The sequence below is a fragment of the Falco naumanni genome, chromosome 1, assembly GCF_017639655.2.
Source record: "Falco naumanni isolate bFalNau1 chromosome 1, bFalNau1.pat, whole genome shotgun sequence".
NCBI lineage: Eukaryota > Metazoa > Chordata > Aves > Falconiformes > Falconidae > Falco > Falco naumanni.
This window is the reverse complement of record NC_054054.1, coordinates 95,721,342-95,748,141: the sequence shown is the minus strand read 5'-3', so window position 1 is coordinate 95,748,141 and position 26,800 is coordinate 95,721,342. Positions and strand designations below refer to the sequence as shown.

General features: G+C 44.9%; 3 protein-coding genes across 3 annotated transcripts in view; 1 reads left to right on the top strand and 2 right to left on the bottom strand.

Annotated features, from left to right (window-relative positions):
* The window catches only part of KDM2B (lysine demethylase 2B), a 125,947-nt gene extending 123,720 nt beyond the window's left edge, over positions 1-2,227 (bottom strand). The window contains exons 1-2 of the mRNA XM_040609970.1: positions 2,179-2,227; positions 1,601-1,670 (exon numbers count right to left, since the gene is read on the bottom strand). Coding sequence (XP_040465904.1) covers positions 1,601-1,615 — 15 coding nt within the window. The 5' untranslated portion in view covers positions 1,616-1,670; positions 2,179-2,227. The remainder of the gene's footprint in view (positions 1-1,600; positions 1,671-2,178) is intronic.
* Positions 2,228-2,340: 113 nt separating this feature from the next.
* Positions 2,341-14,420, top strand: ORAI1 (ORAI calcium release-activated calcium modulator 1). The gene is made up of 2 exons (XM_040609928.1): positions 2,341-2,617; positions 13,809-14,420. Exons 1-2 carry the CDS (start codon positions 2,504-2,506, stop codon positions 14,370-14,372), a joined length of 678 nt encoding a protein of 225 aa, XP_040465862.1. The 5' UTR covers positions 2,341-2,503; the 3' UTR covers positions 14,373-14,420.
* A 122-nt stretch (positions 14,421-14,542) lies between these two features.
* MORN3 (MORN repeat containing 3) lies at positions 14,543-26,729 on the bottom strand. The gene is made up of 5 exons (XM_040609939.1): positions 26,585-26,729; positions 25,722-25,879; positions 23,455-23,614; positions 20,696-20,880; positions 14,543-18,272 (listed from the first exon to the last, which is right to left on the bottom strand). Exons 1-5 carry the CDS (start codon positions 26,727-26,729, stop codon positions 18,204-18,206), a joined length of 717 nt encoding a protein of 238 aa, XP_040465873.1. The 3' UTR covers positions 14,543-18,203.
* Positions 26,730-26,800: the final 71 nt, after the last annotated feature.

Below are 26,800 nucleotides of genomic sequence, written 5' to 3'. Positions count from 1 at the left end.
CTTAAAATTACACATGGCTTTGGTTTGGAAAAGTGGATGGAATGAGATTTCTTTACTGATTTGGCAGGTCCTTTTCTGTACCGTTTCTTTGAATGAAATATGAACAGTACATCAGTGTGCAATATTGTTAAATCTTTCAAAGCCTTTCCCGATAAAGAGGAATGGGATGATGGACAGAAGAATAGAGAAACAGGAAGTTCAAAGACTCTTATTTTAATACAGTTATTTAGAAAGAATTGAAGTCCTTCTCAGAGGCATGTATCTTGCAGTTTTGTTCTGTTTTTGTTTTTTAGAGAAATTTGATTTTAGGGAACAGGTCAAGACCTTCGTATTACTTGTGCAGTAGTACTCAGTTACAGTTCAACCACAATTTTGCGCGGTAATGAGAAGAAATAGTGAACAATCAGTCTTGGTTATGTACATGTATGTAAACATTTTTCATCGCTTATGAGCAGCAATGCAAAATATTTTTAAACTTACGATTCCACAGAAACTAAATGCCAGAGACTTGAGTGTTTGCTTGAGACGAGGAGGAAATTTCACATTACTGATTTCTGATTGTTATCATATCTCCCGAATAAAATGTGGTAATGAAATCACAGTATGGTCGTTACTCATTGCTTTGCAATGTGGTGCTCAGACTTAGCCTAAGGCATCAGTGGGAGATACAGAAAATGCTGATTGTGGTGATGAGGTCTCCTGGTGTGTTTCTTTTAAGAATGAAAGCACACTGAAGAATATTTTAGAATCATAGAATCATTTCGGTAGGGAAAGAGCTTTAAGATCATCGAGTCCAACTACAAACCTCACTAAACCACCACTAAATGCTTAACTTACGCTGGACTCAAGTGGATCCTACACAGCAGTACTGTCACTCATAAAAGAGAAAGAAGGTGGCAAATACTCCATGGAGTCACTTACACAACAGCAGAGGCTTTTATGGAAAGACTGTAAGTCAAACTTACTCTTCTACAGAGACGCTTTAATGCCCCTATAGATAGAAATCTAACCAAGTTGTTCATAACAACAAATAAACAGAGACGACTGTTTATTGCCTGAAAAGGGAATGAGATCAAATCTAAGTGGTGAGAAATGGTGGCTTCAGGGAATGCCTCTGAAGACTTGAAATCGTTAAGATTTTTTTCTTGGATGCTTTAACTAAGTCTTTTTTTAAAAAGAATGCCATGTAAATGGAGAGCGTTAAGCGACCTGTGTTGGTGCAGATGGTCATTACCTTTGCTGTGCATAAGTAAATGAACGACCTTGCAAATCAGGAAGGTGTGAAGGGAGGAACAAAGCAAAAACATTAAAGACAATGTGCCCCATTTTTCTGACTTGCAAATAGGGTGGGCAATTTCAATGCAGTAGAAAATCACCAGTGCTTTTGATTTCTAATGGAGCGAGCATTGCAGCGATTCAGCTGGTATGTGACCACCCCCCTGCCTGTAAATAGTACCAAGTATCCTTGTCCAGTATTATTTCTATTGTTAAAACTGCATTTTTCTTACTAGAAATCGACGGCGACAGGTTTATTTCTTACACGTCCCTTAATTCTCCAGACCCACAAGTCTGACGTGGCACAAGCACTGTCTCGTCTCACCTTTTCAGACATCATCTTCGTAACTGTGCCATGTATTTGCTACGGAGTTGTGATCTACGCCTTTTTCCCTCTGTAAAACACAGAAAATTATGGTTTGAAGGGTTTGCATGAGCGTGGTCAATAAAAAAAAAAATAAAATTTCTACACTGGCGTATGTATGTGTTGAAAGGTTCTGCTTGATCAACTTGAGATCAAGTGCTTGCTGATAAAAAGCGAGTTTAGCAGGAGCTCTAGGCCTACAAAATGGTTCTGAAACCTGGCCTACGTGATCAGCACCTAGGTGCGGCCACTTGAGCGGGAAGCGAGGGTGGGTGCTCAGACCAGCAAAATTTATTCTTATATCCACAGGATCTTAAGCTGCAGGTGAAGTGTTTTAAGCTGTCCAGGAGGGGAGGCTGGAGGAGGGAGAGGCGGTGAGGGAGCCAGGACCCCCATCCCCTTGTGTCCCGCCGCCAGACGGAGGCGCACGAACTGCCTGAGGGACGACACGTTCCTGTCAGCGCCGCTCCAGCCCCTCCCTCGGCGCCTCACCCGCCCCGCCGCCCCGGCTCCGGCTCCGGCTGGGCCTTGCCGCTCACCTCAGCGGCAGCGAGGCGGCCGCCCCCCTCCGCGCGCCTCCCGCCTCAGGCTCCCCCGAGGGCTGCCGGGAAGCGGCCGCAGCTGCGCGGGCAGGGGGAGGGGCCTAGACGGGCCGCCCAATGGGGCGGTGGGGGGGCGGGGCCTGGCGGGCGGCGGCGCGCAGGCTCGCGGCGGCGCGGCGGCAGGCGCGGCCCCAGCACCGGCAGCAGCCGCGGCCGGGCGCCATGGGGTGTTAGCGCAGCTGGTGCCCTCGCTCTGCGCCGGAAGGAGCCGCCGCCGCCCCCCCGTGCCTCTCGCCGCGCTGCCGCCCGCCGCCCCGAGCCCATGAGCCTGAACGAGCACTCGATGCAGGCGCTGTCCTGGCGGAAGCTCTACCTGAGCCGCGCCAAGCTGAAAGCCTCCAGCCGCACCTCCGCGCTGCTCTCCGGCTTCGCCATGGTGAGCGGCCGGCCTTCCCCCGGCGGGCGGGGGGCCCTGGCGGGCGGCCTGTGGGGAGCGGGGCTGCCGCTTCTCTTTTCTCCGACCGGGGCTGGCACCCCCTCGGGCCGGTGTTGCCGCGGCGGGGCGGGGGGGGGGATACAGGCGCGGACGGCGGCGGTGGCCCCCCGGGGCGGTGAGAAGCGGGGTGGGCCCTGGCGGCGCTTCCCCAGGGCGGCGGGGCGGGCTGGGGCTTCCCCGGTGGGCCCCGCCGGTAGCTCCCCTGCGCGGAGCTGGCGTGCCGCGCGTTGGACCTGCCGCGGTGCCACCGGTACCGGCGGGGGGGCTCTGTCACCGGGGGGGCTGCGGGCGGGCGGCCCCGGGCGGGTCGCGGCGCTGTGCGCTCCCGCTCTGCCCGCACCGCCGCCGCGCACGTCGTGCAGAGGCGCGCAACGGCAGGTGTTGCACCGGGACCATTTTTAGATAAATTAAGAAAAACGGCTGATCAAAGTCGCCGGTGGCCCTGCGGCTCATCGCGTCCGCCGGTCGGCCGTCGCTTGCAGCGGCAAGTCTTCGAACCTCATGAGGAAATCTCGGGTGCTGCTTCGTTTGGAGTTTTGCGCGTGTTAGAAACGGGGGGGGGGGGGGGTGTTTGGTTTGGTTTTTTTTTTTGTTAGTGCGTTTTTTGCCTTCGGGTTTGATAAAGAAACGTCGTCAGGTGATCCGAATCGTCTCCGGGTGATCCGGATGGCCTCGGAGCTGATCCGAATTGTCTCGGAGCTCCGTGTAGATTGAAATTCAGTCCCGTGTAGGCTCGGTCGGATGCCGGTCCTGCGGCGCACCGAGCCGCTAACTCTGCTTCAGCTCCTCTACTGACCTGCGCTGACAGCGCTCCGGGGCTGTGAACACCCAGTGGTACAGCCCTGACTGACTTTATTTGGATTTTTGCCCCGCTCTTAGCACGGTATTTTCACCCCGGGTTACGTTCTCCTCAAGAGCCATTATTCGAATGGGAGGATGCTGTTTGAGAAATGAGCGGCGGGTGTGTAGCAGCCTCCTGACGGTCAAATAAATGTCACCGGCCTCCTTCGATGGCTAAAAACAGACGGCAGCTCCTCAGGGGTGGCGGGGACTGCTCCTGGTGTGACTGACAGGCGGCTGTGGTAGCGCTCTGTGTGAGTTGTTCTCCTTGGGGAACTGCTCCTGCTGCTCCTGCTGCTGCGTTTTCCTCGTCCGCCTGTTCTCCCATGTCCCAGCGGTTTCTTGAGTCAGGGTTTGACATGGGGAACAAACCCTGTAGCTGATCAGTTTGTAAATATTTTAATCCAAGAGAAGTTGCATCGCCTTTAATAAGAATATTACTTAAAAGTCGTACTTAATCTACTAAATTTGGCTTTTCTCTCAGTACGTGCTATGTGGATTCTCAAAATCCCAGGAGTGTGTGAGGTGAGGTGGCTTCTCCTTCTTTCTAGTTCTATAGAAGAGTTCGAGGTGTCAGTGCTCTGCAGTTGGAAACCGCTGCTTTTGGATTTACGTTGTTTAGGGTATCTCAGGAAAAAGCGACTTTGTTCTAGAATTAACAGAATCTCTAGTTGCCAGGAACGTTACGTGTGAGCATTTTAATTTTTGGGAAGTTGCCCTTCTAAGAAAATTCAACTTTTTTTCTTCCTTTAACAAGATCATGCAGGAGATAAAACTTGTAGCCTGTTGGTTTTGCTATGACAGATAATCCTCTAGCTGAGACTTCATCTATTTTCAGAAGAGCTGACTTAACTTTCAAGTATTTTTAGCTTTCTTTGTAGTAACTTTGCTTATCTTTTAAAATTGTCCTTCTGCCTTGAAAAGCAGGGCCATCTTTCTGCTGTCATGCCTATGCATTGTTTTATAAATTCAGCTTCTTTGCCGTTTGATATATGAACAATATGCTGCTAAAGTATAATCTAGCCTTGGATCTAAAGCTTACAGCAGCAATTAAGCCTCATTGTTCCTCTGTTTTCCCTATAGACACAAGGAAGAAAGAGCCTAAATGACATATCCTGGACCAACCAGCAGATTTATGGGAATTGTCAGGATGGAATGTGCTCTTTCCACGCCAGCCCCATTGATCCTTGCTCTTTAATTAAACAGTACTTGCATCCTCTAGTACAAGCTAAGTTTTTTCCTTCAAGGTTGGTTGTGTGCCCCCTTACATGATGCATACTGAAGTCAAGAGATTGCCCAAATGCTCCATCAGGTTTCAAAAGCAGAAGTGTTACACTTCCACAGACAAGATAGATTAAAAACCTGGTGTACAATTAGTTTTGTTCTAGAGTTACACATCACAGTTTGCTGCTGCGTGTTAGCTTCAGAAGCGGTTGCAGGGTCTGGCAATTGCAAACCTGTGGTAGAGCAAAGCTCCCATGAGTGAACTTGAGTGTTTACTTTGTGCAGGTTTCCATGGATGCTATCATCCAGTGCCATATGTCAGAGCAAATCTATGAAGTTTATAATCTTGCACTTCGTATGCTTTTCCAGATTATGGGGCCAGCAAGTAATATCGATCCCCCAAATCGTTAAATTGTAGATTGTAGGGTAGGTGTAGTCCATGAAAGAATGGAGGATTCCCTCCATGTGCTGCTGGAGGCACCGAGTATTTCTCACTTCTGTGTTGTAGATCCCACATACTAATGTATGATATTTTTTTTTCTCTCTCCAGTCCTGGCTTTGTTTTTATTTCTTAATCTGATTTATCTGAATGCTGGAAATGTATTTTGCAGATTTTATTCAATATTGCAAGCAGTAGCTACATCCACACCTACAGTAGCAATATCAAGAGCTCCAGTGCAGACAGACTGCTGGCAGATTATTTTTGTTTGAGCAACTAAGCTGACTTGTTAGCATCATTTTGTCACCAGGGATGCATCATGCAGCAGTATGACAACGTCACGATACCAGACTCATAAATGATAGGAAAGTTGTTAGATCCTAATAGTCATAAAACTGGAAAATTCAAACATTGTCTTCCTCCACCAATTAACAGCTGTGTCAAAATACCTGAGCCTAAACGATGTGATCTAAATTACACACTATGGTTGGCTTTGTTACATTTAGGATTTGGAGGATGCTGTTTCATTTAAATGCCTCTAATGATTCAGGCTGGCTAGACTGTTGTCTACATGGTAACATAGACACTTCAGATCCTGAATATTGTCAAAGAATTGTCAACTCTTTCCTTTGAAATATAGCTAGTGTGGTCTTCTGAAGACAGCTTCAGTCATTTTGTAGAAGACTGACTGCACTGATAAATATTTATATAACTGATTTCCATAATAACAGTTGAAGTAGGTAGGACTCGGGCCCCACTGCAGTCAGTGCTGTACAGATACTCAAGAACAGCATGGTCCTTGTCTAGGAAAGCTTACTCTGCGGTTCCAAATACTAAAAAGGATCTCTATTATAGAGGTTGGTTTTAGCTGTATTTAACTGGATTGCTGGTAGAATAACATGTGAACAGCAGCATTCTGTAACCTGCAGGAAAGCATTGCAGACCCAGGGTCGTGGTGGCTGCTGCCACTCACCTTTATATCGCTGTTGCACTTCATGCTCGGAGCTGTTCTCTGAAGAATCTTCCCCTGTATAAAAGGTTTCTTCTGTTCCAGTTGTGAAAGCAGCATTTTTATTGCTGCTTTGAACATCCCTGTCCCAAGGTTATAGACAAGCAAAGCAGCGTGACTACTTGGGGCTTGTAATTTTAAGCATTCTCTGTTTTACAGCAGCTGTCAGTGGCTGCTGGTAGTTCGGAGGCTGTAAGGGTGATTCTGAGATGCCGTTTCTCCTCCCTGCTGTGCCATCTAATCTGACCTTGTACTTACTGAACGTATTTACTGTAAATAGCGCTGTGTAGCAATACCACCTTCTTAAGATGCGTTTACTCTGATTACATGGGTATTGTCTTTTTACACTGACTAGCAAACCAAAATTAACTCATGTATTTGTATTCCAGTGTTGGCTTTAGCAAATATTAACGTGTTTGACCGTTCTGCAACATAGATTAATCCACAGAGTCGAGATTCCAGACTAACAGATAAATGATGCTTACTTTCTCTTCTGTATAAAAGCTGTAATGATGATTATTTTGACTTCTCTTTTTTAATTGCTGCTGGCTGACTGTGGCTCATACAGAGTCCTTATGAGTTGTTTATAACTCAGTGAATGGTGCAGACACTGTGAGAGCCTGGCTCTGCGCCTCTGTCTCTGGGCGGGAATAGTACAGTCAGGAAAAACAGAGACTGACCACCCGGTTCTGGAGCAGAGGAAACAACCGGAGGAGTACTAATTTCCCGTGATGTCATGACACCCATCTCATCCCTGCCTTCCCTCTGTGGTCCCACCCAGAGGCAGGCAGTGGGGTAGAAGATGGGATTTGTTACTGAAATACTGATGTGAGCCTCAAGACTTCGAGAAACCAGATCTAGGTGCATGGGGGTTTTTTTTGGGTTTTTTTCCTAAGTGCAGCATGTGCTACGATGAGTCCCTTGCACGTGTAACTGTGGATAGCTAGATGTCGTCTAGGCTAGTCCTAGCTGCAACAAGTGAAGGTAAGAAAATATTTTTGCAGATAGATGTTGATGGAAATATTTCAGTGGTCACCGTGCGCTATTTTACCTTGGTGTGTGTTGGTCCAGTGAGGCGAAGGTGTTGTACCACTGATACGTTTCTCCAGGTGAGATTCACATCCTTCTCTCACTGCGTGGATGGATCTTACAAAATGAAACAGTGATGTTTGATCAACACAGCTTTCTTCTAAGCCATTCCTGACATGCTAGACTGTATAAAACTTGTCATGTCCTCCTAATCATTCCTGTTTGGGAATGGTAGCTGTGGCCAGGGAAGGGGAAGTGAGAACAGTCTTGTAAGGGTATACAGATCATTCTATATTTGTGTTCATTAAGAAGGGGTTGGTGTCTTCAGTAAAACTGATAGTTGAAGCTCACAATTGTCCTTTCCAAAGGGATTTTGCTTCTCTGAGGCAGCTAACTGCATGAGTGGTATACATAGTAAGAATGTGATGATCCCGAGAGCCAGCCTTTCTCAAGGTATTCCATTAAATAGGTCATTATGAGGTAGTCTATATTTAAACCTAGTAACTTCTAATAAGGTTGGTGTCTTGCTCTGTGATTCTTGTCTGAATCTGTCAGATACAAAAGACAGGAGGGCACTTGCGACTGGAGCTTTAGGCTGTCAGACAGCATCTGTGGGGTGCGGGAGACAAATCTACAGCCATCCTGCCCCGGGGGAAGCCCCTGGTTACAGAACATTGGGCATCTTGTGGAGAACTGGCCACATGTGTTCTTCAGAACTATGATCAGCAGCAAGGAGTTGGAATTGGCTGTGGCTCTGTCAGGGTTGAAGCTGATTAAGTTGGAAAGCTCTGAGATGCTCGGTTTGCTGCTGTTGCTATTACGCGTGCTGGCAAAGAGCAGTTATGTTTTTTCCTGTGTTGAAAGTCTTGAGTGTCAACATGACCTGCTGCATGGGCGGTTCTTACTACAGTTCTTCCTTTCATTTTTCTTCTGATTGTTGTCTGTCATTATATTTTCTCTGGGTACTTCTTATTTCAGAAACCCCTATCTTAAAACAGGAATTGAATTTGAAGCTTGCATTATGCTGGAATTAAAACCAATGTAAGTAAAACCAACATACTGTCTAGTAGCTTGTAAAACTGAGAAGTAACACTAACATTTGAAGCAAGTTGTTAAATTCTGTCCTGCTGCTGTGGTAAAAATGAACAAGTGACAAACCAGGAGAGTTGCTTATCCTGCAATTTCAGTTGCAATATGAGCTTTATTTGCAGCTGTGTGTGTGACTGGTTCTTTATATTGTTGTTGCTGGTGAAAATTGTTTTATTAGCGTATCACAGCTCGCTTCTTGCAAAGTGGTGGAGTCAGTGTTTGTCAGAGGTGCTGTGTAAATGTTCTTATGGATAGAAACCTTCAGAGTATGCAGGATTTTGATTTTCATTTAAAAGCAGAAGCTCTGGTCTAGTAAGACACGGAAGCGTTATAAACAAGTAAGTGACATGAACTTATTGCAGGATGTTGAACTTTAAACGCAGATCCTTCTAGAGGACAAATTGTTACATTTCTTGCGATATTGTAGTGTTTAGGCTGCCATGACTCTGAAGTCCAGGACTATCAGAAGCTTTAACATGGTTGTGTGCCCAAATTCTGTTATCTTTTGAAAACATCTGAATGCCCACCTTTGTTAGGCTTATGAGAACTCCAGTCCTGTATCCTAATGTCATGAGTCCTTTTAATTTTGTGAAGAAGCTGTATTTCAGATCTGTGGCTTTGTCAAGAGCTGTAGTAAATCTGTCAGTCCTATCTGCAGGATGGTCTGAAGTTAGTTAGCTCTTCTCTGAGCCAGGGATTAAACCAGGTGACCTCTTGAGGTGTCCTCCAACCTGCCTTATTCTGTGGTTGTGCAGCACAGCAGGATGCTTGCAGTATGGTAGCTGCACAGTAAAAATCACGTGGCGAGTGTTCAAAGGAGCTTTGAAGGTGGTGAAGGAGAAGGTGCTGAAACATGTTGTATTGAATATTGCCCTAAGGGTCTTCTGAACTAGCATAGAAACCTAACAGAGGCTACAGGAAAATAATCCTCTTGCACAGAACATCAACATGTACCTATGAGTTGAGGCTTTGTATGGATTTGGATCGTATCAGATGACCTCACCGGGGCCCTGTTTTTGCAAGTGTTCCCTTGCAAGAGCAGTTGTGATCTGTACGTTTTGAAATCGCAGCGTGAGCAAAGGAGAGAAGAACGTCTGATGCTTTGCGTCAGTGTTTGAAAACAGGCACAGGGCCTCACAATGAAAAATGGAGCTTTTTGAGGTGTCTGACTCAAGCTTGGCCCAGGAAGTAAAGAACAGAGGCTTGCAATTGAAAAGAGTTGGCAGTTTCTCTGCTAGTTTACAGTGAAAGGGTTCCCAAATTAGCTGCTTTGGCAGTTTGAGGAGACAGAAAACTTTAACTGATTTTTCACTTGTGGGTCAAGCTGGAGTTATTTTTGTGAGGCATGAACACAAGGAGGCTTTGCTGTGCCCCCCTGGAAACTTCCACCAACTTGAGCAGACTTTTAAATCCTTCAGGCATTCTGCATCCTACAGCCTCCCCAAAAGTCTCCATTTGAAGTGAGTTCTGAAGCATCTATTGATACTGAATGGGCAGGAAAGAGAAGGGTTTGAGCACCAGTGTGAGTTGCAACTGCAACTTAGCACACTTTGCTTACTAGTGTCTCTGTCCAGCTTGTTAGCTTCAGCGTCATTATTCCTGTCCTCTCTGTGAACCCATGAGAAACTCTTATGTGTTTTGTTCCTTATGTGCATAACTAATAGGAAGTATTTTTCCAGCTGCTGTAGTCTTCCAAGCAGGAAAATTGTGATGCTTTCCCTTAAAGCAGGCAGATTTCTCCCTTTTAGCATTTCTGTTATTAATTTTGGTGTAGGGTCTTTCCTGGCTCAGCAGTTGATGCTACTAGTAGTCTTCCTTTTGATTCCAGTCACAGAGAAGAGGTCATGTTGCTTACTGGCAGGATGGCCAGGTATGACCTGAACAACTTCAAGTGTCATTCCTGATACCAGGCTCCCTTGGTGGTTAGCACTGGAGCGGTGCTGGCAAGAAAACTACTGTGGGAGGGACTGAGTTGGGAGAAGGTGCAGAAACTGGTCCAGGCGGGCACCTCCTTGTGGGATGCCCTGCTCTCTTCTAGGAGTCTCTGTTGGGAGCTTGTCCTCCTTGGTGCCTTACAGTACGTGGCCTCCCTCCTGCAGCTTTCAGCTGTGGGAAGGTATATCCAAGGCTTCAAGGTTAGGATGGCTGATACCCTGCTTCTGCCTTATTTACACCTTGTTAGCATCCCAAGCTGGGAGTAATTGGTGTAACTCGGCTGCCATCTTATCTGGCACATGTTAGAAAACTAGTACTTAAGCTACCTTTCAGGTGATGTTGATGCTACCCATAATTATCCCTATAGAGAGAGTACACTTGGAATTACAGTAAGTAATTGCATGGGATGATTTGATCTGAAGGAAGTTACACCCTTCCTGCTTATGGGGTAAATTGTGGCAAGCCTTAAATAACAATTACAGTCTTGCTGGATTTCAGAACCCTCTTCTGAGAGATGATTTGGGGCCCACCTACACAACAAGTTTCCTGTGCAGAGCAGGTCTGTGTTAATGTATTTGTCAGCCATACAAACTGAAGCTTGTGTAGCTCAAACTCAGGTTTAAGCTGTCTCGTCAGTGTATAATGGTTGTAGGTACTCCTGGGGTCACTCCTGTAGGGAAACACCCAGCAATATTAAAATTAAGTCTTTTTAACTAAGGAAAACTTGGGATTTCTGGTCTGGATGTTTCCTTTTAATAGTTGTCCCTGTGATGCTATCTAGGCATAGACCTATCCGAGTATCTGAATGCTGCTTAAATTACACTGGTTTCTTGCAAGATTTTTGTTTTGATCGTGTATATAATTATAGCCAAATCAGAAATGGGCACATTTAGATTAAATGTAATTATTTAGCATTTTTGAGCTCAGCCTAGGCTGACAAGAGGAAGAAAAGATTTCTTCTTGATGATCTATTGAAATGGGAAGAGAACAGTAGCTCCAGGACAGTTGGTATGCTGGAATTATGAGAATCTGACTGAAGTTCAGAATCAGATGCTTGATATCATCATTAATCAATGTCTTCGTGTAATAGAAGTATAAAATGTCTTCAGTATTTGGTGAATTAAATATATCAGTTCTTAAAATAAACTTCATCTTGTGAAGCTCTTTAGTGTCATGGTTATGTTAACATAATAAGTACAAGGAAGGATTAAAAATACCTTGCCGTGCTGGGTGGTTTTGAGAAGTATAAAATGAATCCTTGGTGGTGAAGAATTGCAATTTTTCTATGAAAAACACAGGAAGCCCAACATCCCATGAGCACATTGGGACTTAAGAAGCAATCCTGCAGAAGAGAGACCTGACGCCTGAATGTTTATCCTCTCAAATGTGAAGTTTCCCAGGGTTGAGAAATAGTATTTTTAAATCTTTGAGCAAGAATTGCATATGCATTAATATAATTTCTTGTTGAGTTTCTTGTAACACTTGGAAACTGCTAGTTGGCTGAGTGGTTAGGCTTATGACGATAAAAGCTTTCAATAAAGGAATTAAAATATTGGCAAATGTCCTTGAATGCCTGCTGAAACATGTCTGAGCAGAACCCTTGGTTGGCTTTCATATAGTTTATGTTTTAGCAGTTAAGAGTTCTGGTGTCCTGGAACTTGCTGGTTCTGGGAGCATAAGAAGATGGGATCCCGGACTAAGTGTAGCTTGGCTCAGCTCTTGCAAAATAGCGAGGTTTGAATGGTCTTACTGGTTTTGCAGCTGTCTTTGGGTCCTAGTTTCTATGTCTCCCTGCATCCATACTACCCACACTTCATGAAATATTTTTCCTATCAGCCTGATGAGAAGTGAGGTGAAATGTATGCTGTGGGGTGAATGCTGTCTAAACCATTCATAGTGGCATGTGGTCATGGGCTAAACCTGTATCGCTGGGACTCAAAAAAGGCGATTTGTTTCAGGCACTGTGTAGTATGAACTGTTTTAGTCATCTTTTTTGAGAGCAAACTGGTGTGTTACAGAAGAGCCAGGCTCATAGCTTAGTGGGACCGAGAGCCTGAGTTCCTGCTACATCAGCTTCCTCCTTGGTTCCGTGGGCCTGTGCCAGCTTTGTTGTTAGTCAGAGGCATTGCAGAAACAGCTCAGCTCGTTTCTGCCTAACAGAAGAACACCACTTAACCAGGTTAGCTTTCGCTAGGCTAGCAGGTGGAGTCATTTCAAGGAAGGATCAAGAGTGAGCAGCCAAGATGCAGAAGGGGCTGGTGTGGATCAGTCTGTGCTGAATGGCAGCCTCTGCATCTTCCTTATATGCTGTGGATGTGTTTGTATTTCAGATTGCTGTTAAGATTATTTTTTTTTTTCCCCCTCTGCATTGTAAACATTTTTTAAATTAGATCCTTTCAGAAGGAGCACTGAACATAGAGACAGCGTTGTGTTATTCCCTCTTTGGAACTGTGCTTTGTCTGAAAGGCAGTTCATTAGGAAAGATTATTTTTCAAGAGAGCTGCTGGGATTAATGTCACTCATCAATTGGACATGCACAAAACCACCTTGACAGTTTTAAAAACTGTTAAAAGGCATTCTAGTTCATTTTCTTTATCAAAACTATTTGAGTTGGGTTTATGAGTTTCCTAGGGCTGTTATTTAATGCTAATTTCTGCTCCTTGAGCGCAGGCATACAAGGAGATGTAAGTTTATGAAGGGCATGGCTGCATACGATGGTGGAGCAGCTTCATGAGATGGCACGGCTTACCCAAAGGCGAGGCTAGACATAGCTTCCAGAGTTAGTAGTTGGTGATGTCTGGGAGCACTCACTGGTACCTTTTCTGGGAGACTGTTTGCCTTTCCTCGGCCTCTAACGGGCCTGTTTGGCTGCCATGGACCTTGTGGAAACTTTCATGTTTTGAATCTGTGTTCTAGAGTCTGTGTAAATACTTGTGTGAAAGGATATAGCTGAGAGCCCCATGGAAAGGTGATCTTTCTAATGAAAGACTCCTGCTCTTCAAAACTTGGATATCAAAACAGATATCCAAGGAGAAAGGGCTACCAAGATTGTGATGGGCAGTCCGATGCCTTTGCAGGCTTTCATGTTACAGATGCTTCAAAAGATGTGATACAATATTAATTCTACATATGTATGGGACACAAAACATTTCCTAATACCCAGCAAAATTTATAATCTATAGTGAAAGATCAAAAGCTGCCTCTACAATATAACACAGGAAAGAAGAAATGTTTCCCTGGAAGAGTCCAAGTATGCTGATCACAAAGTTCAGCTGTTTTGTTGGGATGGGCTGGAGGTGGCACGGTGGTTGTGCTTTTAATAGTTTTTGTGTGTACGGATGGTTTGCTCTACAGCAGAACAGTAAGACTAAAGCAGTGGCCTTTGCTTGGTAGCTCACTCCTAAATTTGGACCTAATGAAAAGGGTGCAGATTGATATGAAGAGAAGCTTAAATGCAGAGTATTAACTTTGTTTGGATCAGATGATCTTCTGGAAAGATAATTTAAACAAAGTAAACTATTCAAATAACAATTAACATAAGTAATGGCATCTCTTTTCCTTTTCAGGTGGCTATGGTAGAAGTTCAGCTAGACGCAGAACATGACTACCCTCAAGGTCTCTTGATAGCCTTCAGTGCCTGTACTACTGTCCTTGTTGCAGTTCACCTTTTTGCACTTATGATAAGTACCTGCATTCTTCCAAATATCGAGGCTGTTAGCAATGTGCATAATCTCAACTCTGTAAAGGAATCTCCTCATGAGCGTATGCATCGGCACATTGAGCTCGCGTGGGCGTTTTCTACTGTCATTGGGACTTTGCTCTTTCTTGCAGAGGTGGTGTTACTGTGTTGGGTGAAGTTTCTTCCTTTAAAGAAGAAAACTGATACGCTCCAGAGCAACAGTTCTACCATCACATCGGGACAGGCAGCAGCCATTGCATCAACGTCTATTATGGTTCCCTTTGGATTGATTTTCATTGTGTTTGCAGTCCACTTCTACAGGTCACTGGTGAGCCATAAAACAGACAGGCAATTTCAAGAACTGAATGAACTTGCTGAATTTGCACGGCTCCAGGATCAGCTGGATCACAGAGGTGATACTATCTCCTCAGCTGTTACCCATTTTGCATAAACCTGTACTTAAAGAAAATAAACCCACTGTTCTGCTTCTGCCTCGTTACATTGACTCCCCTGTGGATGAACTGGTCAAACTTTGTTGATTACTCGTTAAAGAGAGATTATAAATGTTCTAACCCTTTTGAGAGGGAAAAAAAAATGTTGTTCCTTTCGTAAAATTTTTGCTGTCTGACATCTGGAGGAATGGATGGTGGGGTATGCTTGCGCTGTGCGTGCATCCCTGCTTTTGTGAGCGCTGTCTAGATTGCTTCTTGTTACTGCTGAACTGGCTGTATAAATACGTAGGAAATAACATTGTAAATGTGGGTATGTGGTAGGGATGGGTAGAGAAGCTTTTTTCCCCCCTCTCTTTATTTGATGTTGGCATTTACTAAAAGATAACTGCTTGTCCAATCCATATTGCGTGGCATGATACAAATTACTTGGGATATGCAGCAATTAGCACTCGGTTCGGTGCTAGCGCTGTTCTCTCTAGAAAGCCTGACAGATGGTAGAAGTGAAAGCTTTCCCACATTTTCCCCAGTATGTTTTGCTGCCAAGTAATTATTACTTGACTGATTTCTCCAGCGCCTTTTTGCCGTGGCAGTTACACGTTTCATAACTTGCTAAACACCCATGACTAGTCTTACTGCGATGTGGTATGGCCACATGAGTAGGAATGAGACTCTACTTACTCTACTCTTCCTTGGAAGAAAATAAAAGCAATAACTGTTTTAAAGTTCTTACAAACTGGCACATATTATCTGGAGAGATAGATTTGCCTGTTTCACATTTAGTAATCTTTTTTTAAAAAGAAGGAACTAGATGGAAATTATTACTGGATAATTTTTTTGCTTGAAAATCAGAACCACTGCTGTTTTTTCCAAGCCAAAGTAGTAATTATTTTATACTTTTATATTAAAAATGTATTTTTAATAAATCCTCGGATGCAAGCAGCGAAAGGTGCTTTCTCTGCATTGGATTCCCAAGTAATTACTTATGCCTTGGTCTTCCTTGTTTAGGAAAAAATCTTCTCTTTGCTGAAGTGTTGTATTTAGTAACTTGTTACACGTTTTTTGCTTCCAAAGGATCTGGAAGATCACTTTTCTCTCTGTATATTTATTTATGAAAGTAGGTTATTTGTAATTAACATTGCTGCTTACTTGCAGACACATGCCTGTGACAGCAAGGCTGCTGTGTCGGTTTTTATTTCCTCTTTAAGCAAAAACTTCCATTTGGTCTGTTAGATAAGAGGTTTGTCCAAGAAGGATTGCAGCAGTCATCCTGGGTTGCTTTCAGTAATTCTAGCTATATCTAGAAGCAGAATTTTTTGGAATGCAGTTCTGTGGAGCAGCTTTGAGTTTTAAGGGGTGAAAGCTGTTTTTTGAACACAAACTGAGACCATTTTCAAGTCTAATAGAACAAAACTTGACCTCCCTATCGTAGCTAACACTGAAATTGAGAGCATTGAACTTAGGCAGGCGTGAACGTGACGGTGTAGTGGAGCTGTACTTGACTGAGCCTGGGCTGAATGTGGTCTCACACCCAGCCTCCATCTCAGGTTATCCCAACATATTTACAAACTGTCGGATGCATACAGGTAGGGTAGCAGGTGTGTTTACTACTGAAGCAGCCTCATGGACTTGACTGATTTCTCATGTCAGCACACCACAGTGGAAAGTGTTGACAGGGTTACCTGTGATGCCTTTGTATTCTGAAAAATCACTTTAAAAAATCTGTTGTTTTTTTTCCCCAGCAGCATTCTTGGTTCACAAGCAGAAAACAGCTTCCCGCTTGCTGTTTTCACAAGTTTTTCTGACATACAGAGGCCAAACTGAATTATCTCTAGCTCTGCCGTTATATTATGCTTCAAATATATTCTATTACTGATGTAAATCTGCTGATGGCGAGAAATGTGACTGCAGTCCTACAGGTGTTCCTTCACGGAGCACTGTAAGGATTATGCTAGTAAAGGCATTAATGAAGCAGCATTCCAAAACACAGCATCTTGGTAGTAGGCACAAAATGTACTTCCCATCCTTTCCTGGAATATTTGTCCTGTCCCAAAGGGGGGGAAAAAAAAGCCTCTTGAAAACCGTCAGTAAAGGAAGAAAACCTGACTCAGTGTTCATGCTAGAGCAAATGGTTGAAAGGGTGCTGTCAGGCTTAAAAATTACATTTTCTCCTGAAATTGTGTATTTAAAAGTTAAAATGTGTTTTTGAAACGGAAGTCCATAAAATGTGTTTTTCAAGTTTATTTTGTAAGTTACTTGCTTTCCTGGATAGGTAGCTGAATTTCTCTTTTATTTTGTGATTCTTTTACAAGGTGACAGAAGTGAAGTGTAGGGTTTTTGGTTTTTTTTGTTTAAGAAATACAGAATTAGAAGCTAGTGGGACAACCTTATTTTTAACTTTCTCAAGCTGGTAGGTTCTGAGCTAATGGTGCTGTTATTACAGCTGCTTTTCTGACTATTTTCTGCACTTTAAGCCATGATAATCAAGTGTTTCTCATTTTCCACCTGTGGAAATGGTCATGAAAGTTACACCTTGGGCAGTCTCATAACTGTGTGCCAGAGGCAGTGACCAGACCCCAAATACATGGATCTGAATTTTAAGAGTGCACTTAGAAAATTTTTTTTTATTCCTTATTTATACTAATGGTGTTATGCATTTACCTCAAGCATTTTAAACATTGGTTATTGTATATCACTTATTTAGATATAAGATACTTTAATGAAATAAAATATATTCAGTTGTTGCTGATTATTTGTTATCTAGAGGCCTAAAATATACTTGTTTTCTGTGTCCTGTATCTCTTCAGCTATACTGTGCTAATCCTGTGTATTTCTGAAGATCACTTTAGTGTGTTCAGTTAATCATTTCAGTCATAACATGAAGGTAAAATTTCCTGTTCACAGACAGGTGTAAAGAATATAATGTAGTTGACAGGCTTTTCCTCCTGTCAGCACTGCTTACATCTTGGGACTAAGTATGTTGCATTGTTATTCTCTCCGAGTGCTTAAATAGAAAGGTAGGTTATCTTTCAGCCTAGAAAATGAAGAGTCGAGGCACCAAGTGAACTGTACACAAGAGATGATGCTCAGAAGCATGGTATTAATCAGGTGAACTAATGACTTGCCCACTGCCAGCTGCAGTGCCACCTTCCTTTGGTCTTGGTGGGTGCTGCAGGTCAGTAAAGCCCCGCAGCTCTGGGGGAGGGGGGGGCAGGGGTCCAGCTCCAGCACGTGGGCTGGCTGAGGAGCAGAGCCAGGGTGAGCTCTGGTGCACTGCATTCTCAAGGGTTATGGAAAACGCGCAGAGAGAGCGTGTAAAGTTGTATGGATAAAAATACTAACTGAAACATGGTCTGATGTAACTTCAAAAGCCACCTTGGGTCACAGGTATGTATCAGGCTGTGTTGGGGGGGGGTGTGGGACAATTATTAATTATCTGACTACTTTTCTAGGGCTTCGCTTTTATAACACGTAATGGAAACACTGCTGCTTCTCTAGGGCAGCGTGAAAGACCTGGAAACCAACAGGAGTGCAAATTTTACAGGAGGAATAAGTCAGAAGAGCTGGGCAAAGAGTCACTGTCCCCCAGAGTTTTTCTGCTTGTGGTGGTGTCGTGTGTGTCCCAGTTTTTTTCCCTTTCTTTTCCAAAATGGTGGGAAGAGGCTTCTGAGCAAAGACACCTGCAGAGTGAAGCATACGTGAGCAGCCTTGAGGGAAGAGTGAGGCAGATGACAACGATGCACCACAGTGTGGATTTGAGACTCAAATGAATAAGTAAGCCAGGATAGTGTTCTTATCTTACATCTTTCTTTTTTCTCTTCAGCATCCAGTTATTAATTCTGCCTGTCCTCAAACATCGCCTGGGCCTCTGCTAGAACACCATCTGGATCAGCTAGTTCAATCTAAATAAAAAGAATACAAATCAGTTATGCAGTGTAATTGAAGAAGCTTAAGGTTTTATAGATCTTGATTACTTGAGCATTAACAGAGACTCTCCCATGTATCAGTACTTCAGTTTATATTGCAGCCTTTCAATTACTGTTAGAAAAATTGCTACGGTTCCCTAATTTTATTAGCATGTAGAACATCACTTCATCTCCTTGAAATAGTTCTGTGTGGAGTGGAATCATTCTCCTTTACAGAAACACATTCTTAAGACAAAACTGGATTTGATTTGTAGCTTGGTGCATCTCGCCTCTGGTTTTAAAAGGTAATTGCAGTCATCTGAGTGAGCATCAAAGGTCACATGAAAGCAAGAGTCTGGAGTCATAACCTGCTTCCAGCTCAATGCATGTTGAGAGAGAAGTGCTAAAGCTCTGCCAGGAACTTGCAGTCTCTGACCTGCTTTGTGTCCTGCTGCTTTCAGGGTGTGTGTGTGTGCATGTCGTGCTCCTCCAGGCAGAAGATGTCCAGTCTTTTTCTCATTTATTTTGTTACGCTTTCTGAAGTCTTGGCTTCAATAATTGTAACAGCAGATGTCCCAGGTTCTCTGTGTTGTGCAGTTATGTTCAAAGTCTGCCTTGGTGCAACCCCATCATCTACAATACTGGCTTCCTTCAAAGCTTGTGGCGATCACTCTTTCTGTCCTGTGCATGCCCACCGTTTGTTCCTTCTACCTGCTAATGAGGGCACACGGTGATGCTTCCATGCAGAAGCTCAGATCCTCACCATTAACCTCTTGCAGGTGAAAGCTGACTGTTTAGTCTTATCTTTGGTTTTGGCAGTTCCTAACATTCGCCCTACATGGACTTTTCTCTAGCAGCTGCTTGCAACAGTAATTTGACAAAAGGTTTATGAAAGATCCAGAGTCAATTTTTTCTCCTTTTAACTGTTACTTCCTTCATATTCTGAGATCAATAAATCTCTTCCAACAGAAAGCGCAATAACAGCAGTGAAAGTTGATGCTTTCTTTTGCTCATAGCACAGAAGAAAATTGGGTCGTAACTGGGTCTTCAGGGAGCTAAATAAACTAAGGCTTGAACATTCTGCCTTAGTGAAAAATGACAATTCATCCCAAGCTGTTGGGCTGGGTGGTTGAGGAGGCTGTTCTTGGGTAACCTTTGAATATTTTTAGCTACCGAAGTGCTGCTCCTTTCACTCTTCTTGTAAAAAAAGAGATTGTTTTTCCCTGGTGAGTATTTGGTGTTTATTCTGCACTGCCACGGGTGTGCCTAATACTTGCAGGATTAGCTGCCTTGTCAAAAATGTCTCTGCTGAGGGCCCTTGCTATAGAAACCAGATTTGAAGAAATAAGGGAAGTGAAGATACAACAGCTGTGAGCTTCGGTAGGCTGCATGTGCCCAGTATCATTTACAACAGCCTTGTCCCTGGAGCAGCGGAGGAAGGCAGGCAGCTTTACCTGCCATGTGCTGTTCCCTGTGTTCCTGGAGCAGAGCTGTGTGCTGTGGTTCTGCAGCATCTCCAGTGTGGTTCTGCTTGGCTCTAAGCAAAGAGCATCTTCCCCACCCATATCCTGCAGAAACCGTCCCTTGGAAGTGTGATGCCTTTGTGTTGCATGCGTGTGGCATGTGGACTGAGGTGACTCCAGCTGAGACCAAGCTTTTGACCAGTTGTGTCACTGGGAGCTGTGGCTGTTCCCTGTTGATCCCTATCCCCCTCCCAAGGGCACAGAGCAAGGGACAGGCTCTCCTATCCTCCGGCTCCCACACCGAAGTGATGTGCAAGGAGGGCAGCTGCCAGGCCGATGGCCCCGCATGTCTGTGTGCCACCGAGTCTGGGAGGGGGGCGAGGACTGACTTTGCAGCCTGTGTCATTCTGAAGGGAAAAGCAGAGCAGAGGAAGTTGGCTCTCGTAGCCACCTGTTTGTCCACCTTGGGGCGAGGTGGGAAGCTACACGCACCCCTCCACCCACAGGGCTGCTGGACACGGCCGAGCCCCTGACTGGGGGTGTCCGGGTGAAGGAAATGGCTGTTAGCCCTCTGCTGCTCAGGCTCCAGTAAGGTCCGGTCAGCTTCAGCAGTTTGGCTTGGTGAAATAATTTGGTTTTGACGCAAATCCCACTATTGTCTTTACCTCTATTGTCCCTATTTCCTTTGTGCTGCTTCAGGTCTCTAAGCAGCTCTGGTGCATGAGAATTGCGTTTTTTCAGATGTAGCCATTAGGAGGTTCCCGCGGTGGCTGGACGGGCCATTTGTCCCTATGGGGCTGTTTAGGACACTGCTGGCCAAAAGACTGAGCACACACCCTGTAAGCCAGGAACCCCATGGGGCTAATCACTTGAAGAGTGAAATGCCGCTTGGAGAGCTGACCTGAGCACAGATTAATGCAAACATCATTAGCAAAACCAAAATTTCCAAACAATTACCTTTGGGATTGGATACTGAGTAGGGGCAGGAGCTTCGTCTCTGCCAAAGTCAATCAGAATTCCACATTTAGGTATATCTGCTGCCCAGACACCTTCAAACAACTGTCCCTTATCCAGGTAGAAGAATTTCCCTGGGCCGTGCTTCTTTCCATCTTTCCAACCTCCTTCATACCGATTTTCATTTGCTGCAATTAAATACATGAACAGACCGTGAAATTTGCACCATTTCATTAAAAGGCTACAAACAAAACCAATCAACACAGTAAACTGGCAGAAGAGGAAATCACCTGTTTGGCTCCTCTTGGTAATTTCAAGGGGGCTGTGGCACAGTGTGTTGTTTTACTTTTCTGGTGCTTCGTTTGCTGTTCTGCAGAGGGAGAAAAGGCTGTGGAAGGAGCCCCTGCTTGCCCACTTGCAACAAAAACTGCGTTCACCTGCTTTGTTCTCACAGCAATACTCATTTTTTGCTGATCTGCAGAGTGATTGAGCTCGGGGTAAGGAGCTAGTCACTGAGTCTCTTTACAATATGAAAAATTACAGGACACAAGTTTCAGATTTATCACTGCAACAAATCACACAAATCTTTGGCTTGAAGAGGTTTGCTTGTCTGGGCAAGGAACAGCAGCACTGACTGTTGTCCAGTCAAAATAGTCTTTATTTTAGATAATACTCAGGGTTATGTTTTTCCTCAATGAATTACAGGGCAAGAATTGCTGTGAGTGTCTGAACAGTTCAGGCAATCAGTTACAGACTGTTTTTCCAGCTGTACTGCATCTGTCAAGTTGAGAGAGATTTTTGGGGGATTTGCTGCTCTCCCGGAATCCATCCATCCCCAAAAGGGAAAGCAGAGCTGCAAGGGGAAGAGAGCAGCCTCATCCAGGGACGCTAGCTGAGAAGTGGAGTCATACCCACAGTGATGATGGGGCTGGCATACATCCAGGCCACCCTGCTGTCACCAGGACAGTTCTCTGCTGTCCTCTTTTCCTACATAGAGTGTTTCTAAGCCAAAAGCCATGGGGATTTCTGACCAAGTTAGTTAGTGGAAATACTTCTGCGTCTCAGCCAAACTCTGCCATTCTTCGTGGCAAGAGGTGGCCAAAATACCAGATCACCCTGCATGGTGCCACAGAGGTAGCCGGGGGCTGCCAGAACACCATAAGGGAAGAGGGAAAAAAAAATGCTTCTAGAGAGTGTGGCTGTCAGGCTTTTCAAGCAGGGTCTGGTTTACAGGTTGGAGCTGTGGTGGTGCTGATCAGCTTGCATCTGGCAGCGTGCTTATCTGTGACACCAACCTGCCCTACCCACTGCTGGGACCGGTTGGGCTTCTGCTCTCCAGCCATCAACAACTCAGAAACCACCAAAATCATAGACCCTGCACTGTGGAGCCCAGTTGCTCCCATCCCCTCTCCTCCCAGAGCATCTGAGAGGCTGCATTGGTCGCCGCTGACATCTCTGCAGACAAGTAATGCTCTGGTTTAAAAGCCATTTCAGCAATGGGCTGTAGCAGAGGCGGCAAATCAGTGTGGTGCTCCCAGCCAAGCTCGCCCTTGCCAGGCACACTGCCACTACAAGCAATTTAATCTTGAGCTGCAGCTCATCGTGACCTCCACCGAAGAACTCCTTTTCTTTCACCATTGCAAAGCTGCCGGCACGTGGGCACACTTCCAGCGGCTGAGCTGAGTACATTAAGCTTGTGGGTATAAAATAATTGCTCTGGCTAATTTTAACCAAAAGGAATCCAGCTCATAGTCGGATGCAAACTATGCTGGAGGCAACTGGGCTCTGAAATGGTGCATCAGCCACAGCTCAGACCACAAGGGCTCTTAGTTTATAACTAACGGTGACTTTGACAGGAGCAAAGCAGGTCAGTGGAAGGAGTTACCCCTGGAAGTGGGTGCTGATTTTATCTGGATGAGCCATCAGTTGAAAGTGACTTTGGTCAGAGTGAGTGCAGTTGTGCATATGATGTGCAGTGAAGGCCGTGCTCATTCCTCCCAGCTGCTTTGCTTAGCTAATTACTAGCCTTGAGATCACTTTCAAGCAAAAAAATAGAATAGATGAATAATAATATGGAGATAGTATTTCTTCAAATGTTCCTGGAATGCAGTGCCTTGTGTTGCAAAGGACTGGGATTCTTGGCTTCAGAGAAAAATGTGTTAAATTCCAAGCAAAATAAGGAGAAAAAAATTTCCAAATTTCTATTTTTATGCTGAGATTGCCCCCAACATTCCCAATCCATGATGTGTTTGGTGTTATTTCTGGGAAGGGACTGTGTACTAATGAAACCCCTATGTTCACTCAACTTGAGCCAGTGTCGGAAGTAAGGGAGAGGATAGAGTGAACTTTGAAAGAAAACTTTTTTTTCCTGTGCTGGAATTGGTATGCAGCAGTTAGAAAGTATGTCTGGCAAAGTGCCTGGCTTGAAAAGAGAGATCTGCTCTTCTCTGACCCAACAGTATATTATCTCTAACCCTAACCATCCCAGTCATTTAAATGTAAATCACAGCAAAAATAAGCTTTCATGCGTGTGGGCTTGAGCAGCGTGGCGCTGGCCTTTGCAACAGCCTGTGCTGCCTCCAGCTCCAAACAAGGAGGGGAGGGACAACACGAAGCAGCTGCAACCCTGGTGGCAAGGCTTCAGCAGAAGACGCAATGCAGCAACCAGAAGTTTGGATGGCAGAGACATCAGAGAGCAGGACAACACCTAGTATGTTGAAGGGGGCAGGCAGACACCCGGAGTGAGGGCGGTCGGTACTTACGCAGCCGCAGCATCCCCTGCCCAGCAGGCTGGTCCGCCAGCCACTGTCCCTCGTAGATGGACCCGTCCCAGTAATACATCCGTCCCCAGCCGCTCCGCAGCCCGCCACTCCACTCGCCTTCGTAGTGCTCGCCAATGCGGTAAAAAGTCACCCCATAGCCCTGAATGGCAGCACAGAGACGGCCGGTTAGGAGCCTTTGTATTGAAAGGGGTTGGTCTTCAATTTTGGGATATTACGTTCTTGACACACTACTCCTTTGTTTATTACTTTCAAGCATGGCTGCTGGCAGCCCAGCTCAGTGGCTGTTCGTGTGTTGAAGGAAACAAGAAGTAGTGGTATGGGATTTTTTTTTTTTTTGGCAAATTGTTTTATTCCCACGACAAAACCCTGGTTTTATACCTCCGTGTGTTATTATTGGCATGATTGCTGCTAATATTTAGCCAAAAGCAAGTTTTACTAGTATATAAACCTGCCTGGGGATAGGCAGCTTTAAAAAGACAAGTGTCTCAACATGGGGATTTCATGCCTTCTAACCCTGATGATGCTTCCTACAGCACAGTGTGTCCCAGGCCAGATAACTCCATCCTTTGTCCCTGGACAGAACAAAAGTCTGTAAGTGATGCTAACCATGGAAACGGCTTTGCCTTCTCCTCCATCCATACCCCCAAGGAGGTAAGGTCCTGAGCAGCCCCTTGCCTTGCTTCCTTCCTCCTTCACAAGAAAATAAAGCCAGCCCTGAAGGCCACCTGTGGTGAGACCAGCAGGCACAGGCAAGGATGCCACACGTGCCCCTCCGCAGCTGGGCACCAGGCCAGGCTCCTGAGACAGCAGGCGTCACCCCGGCGGGGCAGGTGAGCTCTGATGTTGAACTCCCTCCACTCTGCTTTCCCTCCTCAGGCTGCCACTGGCAGGTTTGGTTGGTGAACTTCTGAATTAAGACTGCTGGGTGTGTGCAAGCCAGGGACCCCAGGAGGTATTTGTCTTATGTGTATGTTTGCCGTTAAGAGAAGTCCAGAGGTACCCTCTATACTGGGGAGTGATACCAGTAAGAAATATTTACGTATTACTAATGAGTTTTCCCATAGGAATAAAGTATTTATTTATCTCTGACCTAAAAATAAAATCAGTTCTGGAAAGAACTGATTTTTCTGAGATTAGTTTTATTAAACTGCATGGATGTAAAGGGGAGGCTTTTGTAGAATTAAAAAACAATTATATTTGGGTGTCATTATAAATCTTTCACCAAAGCTCAGTCACTCAAAGTATATCCTCAAAGAACAGGAGGGGAAGCTGCCTCCAAGAGACTGGAGCCACAGAGCTGCACACCAGTTAGAAGCATAAGAGGCTATTAATTTAATTTAAGAGTATAACAAAGGCGAACACAAGGTTTCCATTGGCAGATCAGAAAATGTTCCTACAAGGATTTTGCACATACGATTGCAGTCATTTTTGCCAGATGACTTCCTCATTATGTTCCCTTTAGAAAAACCAGTGATTTATGCGACAGGCTTAATTTCCAAAAGAACTCAAGTTATTTGTCTAATATGCTGTAAAACTCCCAGAAGGTACACTTTACTGCAGTGCTTGTAGTACAGGTTCCTCCAACCGCTTCAAGGATAAGAGGAATGAAAGAGATGGGTGGGAAGGATTAAGACATAGGATATGAAACCTCTCACCCTACTTGGCTGAGCTGCAGGGGAGTCTGAGCAGTGACCACTGCTCTGCAGCAGCTGGTAGGAGATTGAGGCTGTAGCCTGGTCACCAGCAGATAGATGGAATGAGTCCCTCTCTGGTGGGGAGACAGCAGGTGACGGCATGTTCTCGGCCACATTTGTCTTTTTATCAATAACAGATTTTTACTCTTGAAGCTTCCTGGGCTTTCTGCAGGTTCAGACTAAGATTTAAAGAGAACCCAAGGCTGGAGGGAAGTCTGCTCCTGTAGCTACTGCCTGGAGTCACACTGCTGCTTCCCTATTGCTGACTGTGGGACACAGTGCAACTCCTGCAGCACCTGATGTGGCAAAGTGCGTAATGCCAGGAGCAGCAAGGTTGGAGAGGGCAAAGGGAGAGGGCTTAAATACCAGAGCTTTTGCTCTTACTTTCCTTTTCTTGTTCCACCTATTCATTTCCCAAAAACCCTTCAATTCAGCCCCAGTAGTGAAAAAAACAGTATTTTAAGTGATCTTTTGGTACATGTGCACCCAACTCTTTCCCACATTTTGGGGCACACTGCCTCACCACTAGCACACGTAGGAAATCTCACTTACACATTTTTGGTCGTTTTTCCACCAGCCTGTGTAAACCTTCTTGTATTCCTTGGTTACAGGGTCAGGAATGCTGTATGAGCCATAACCATCCCGCTTCCCAAACTTCCAGTCACCACTATAAATGGCTCCAGTGTGTTTCCATACCTGGGTGCCTTTACCTGTTCAACAAACAAGAGGAACACTGGGGAGACCATCGTGGTAATTAGAAGGGTTTACGCGGCTGCCTTCCTGCAGCTCCATCCCTGGCAAGGTGATGCTCTCTGCACCAAGGTAGGTTTATGTCTTGGATTCAGTTTAGTTTCCTAACTCGGAACCATCATTAATCTTGATCAGGGGCTTTCTGTGTGGCTTTTGCTGAATGCACTGAAATCTTTCCAAACCTCAGTTTGCTGCTTGTAAACAAGCCTGTCCTGCTCTGGCTGCTCAGGGCTCCATCAGGGTCTCCTTTCCCTGCTCTGTTTCCTGCAGCACCCGCCACAGCTTGAGGATAAATTAATATTCCTGAAGCCCAGTCAGGAGCCAAGAGAGCTCCAGGGACTGTGCAGCCAGAGCACATGCCGGTGCATGGAGCTGACTGCAGCTGGCTGTGTTTGCAGAGGATTTTTAAACATCTATAATCTAGGTATTTTGGGTAATTGTCCCTGAGTGTGTGCAGCAGCTCTTCCAGTTACCTACTAGAAATATTTCTGAGTACATTTTTGCATCACATTTCAAAGACAGATACACACACACACACATATATATAGTCATATATGAATAAATAGTCTTCCAGGAGCACATACAATCACTGACCACTCCCCACCCCTAGGAACTTTTGTAAAGGCATCTAAATGGGTACATTTTCTCAAAATGATCTCTCTTACCATGTTTCAAGTTGTTCAGCCATTCTCCGGTATACTGATCCCCATTTACGGCATAGACCGTGTGTCTTAATCCACATTTCTGTGCTTTCCTGTCCCATTCATGCCAGAGAGGCTCTGTAGCCCTTGGGTATTTCACAATGGGCATATTGTTTGTGGCTGGAGGTGAAAACAAATGATTGTCAGCAATAAATCAGAGAGAAATTACTAAGGCAGGTG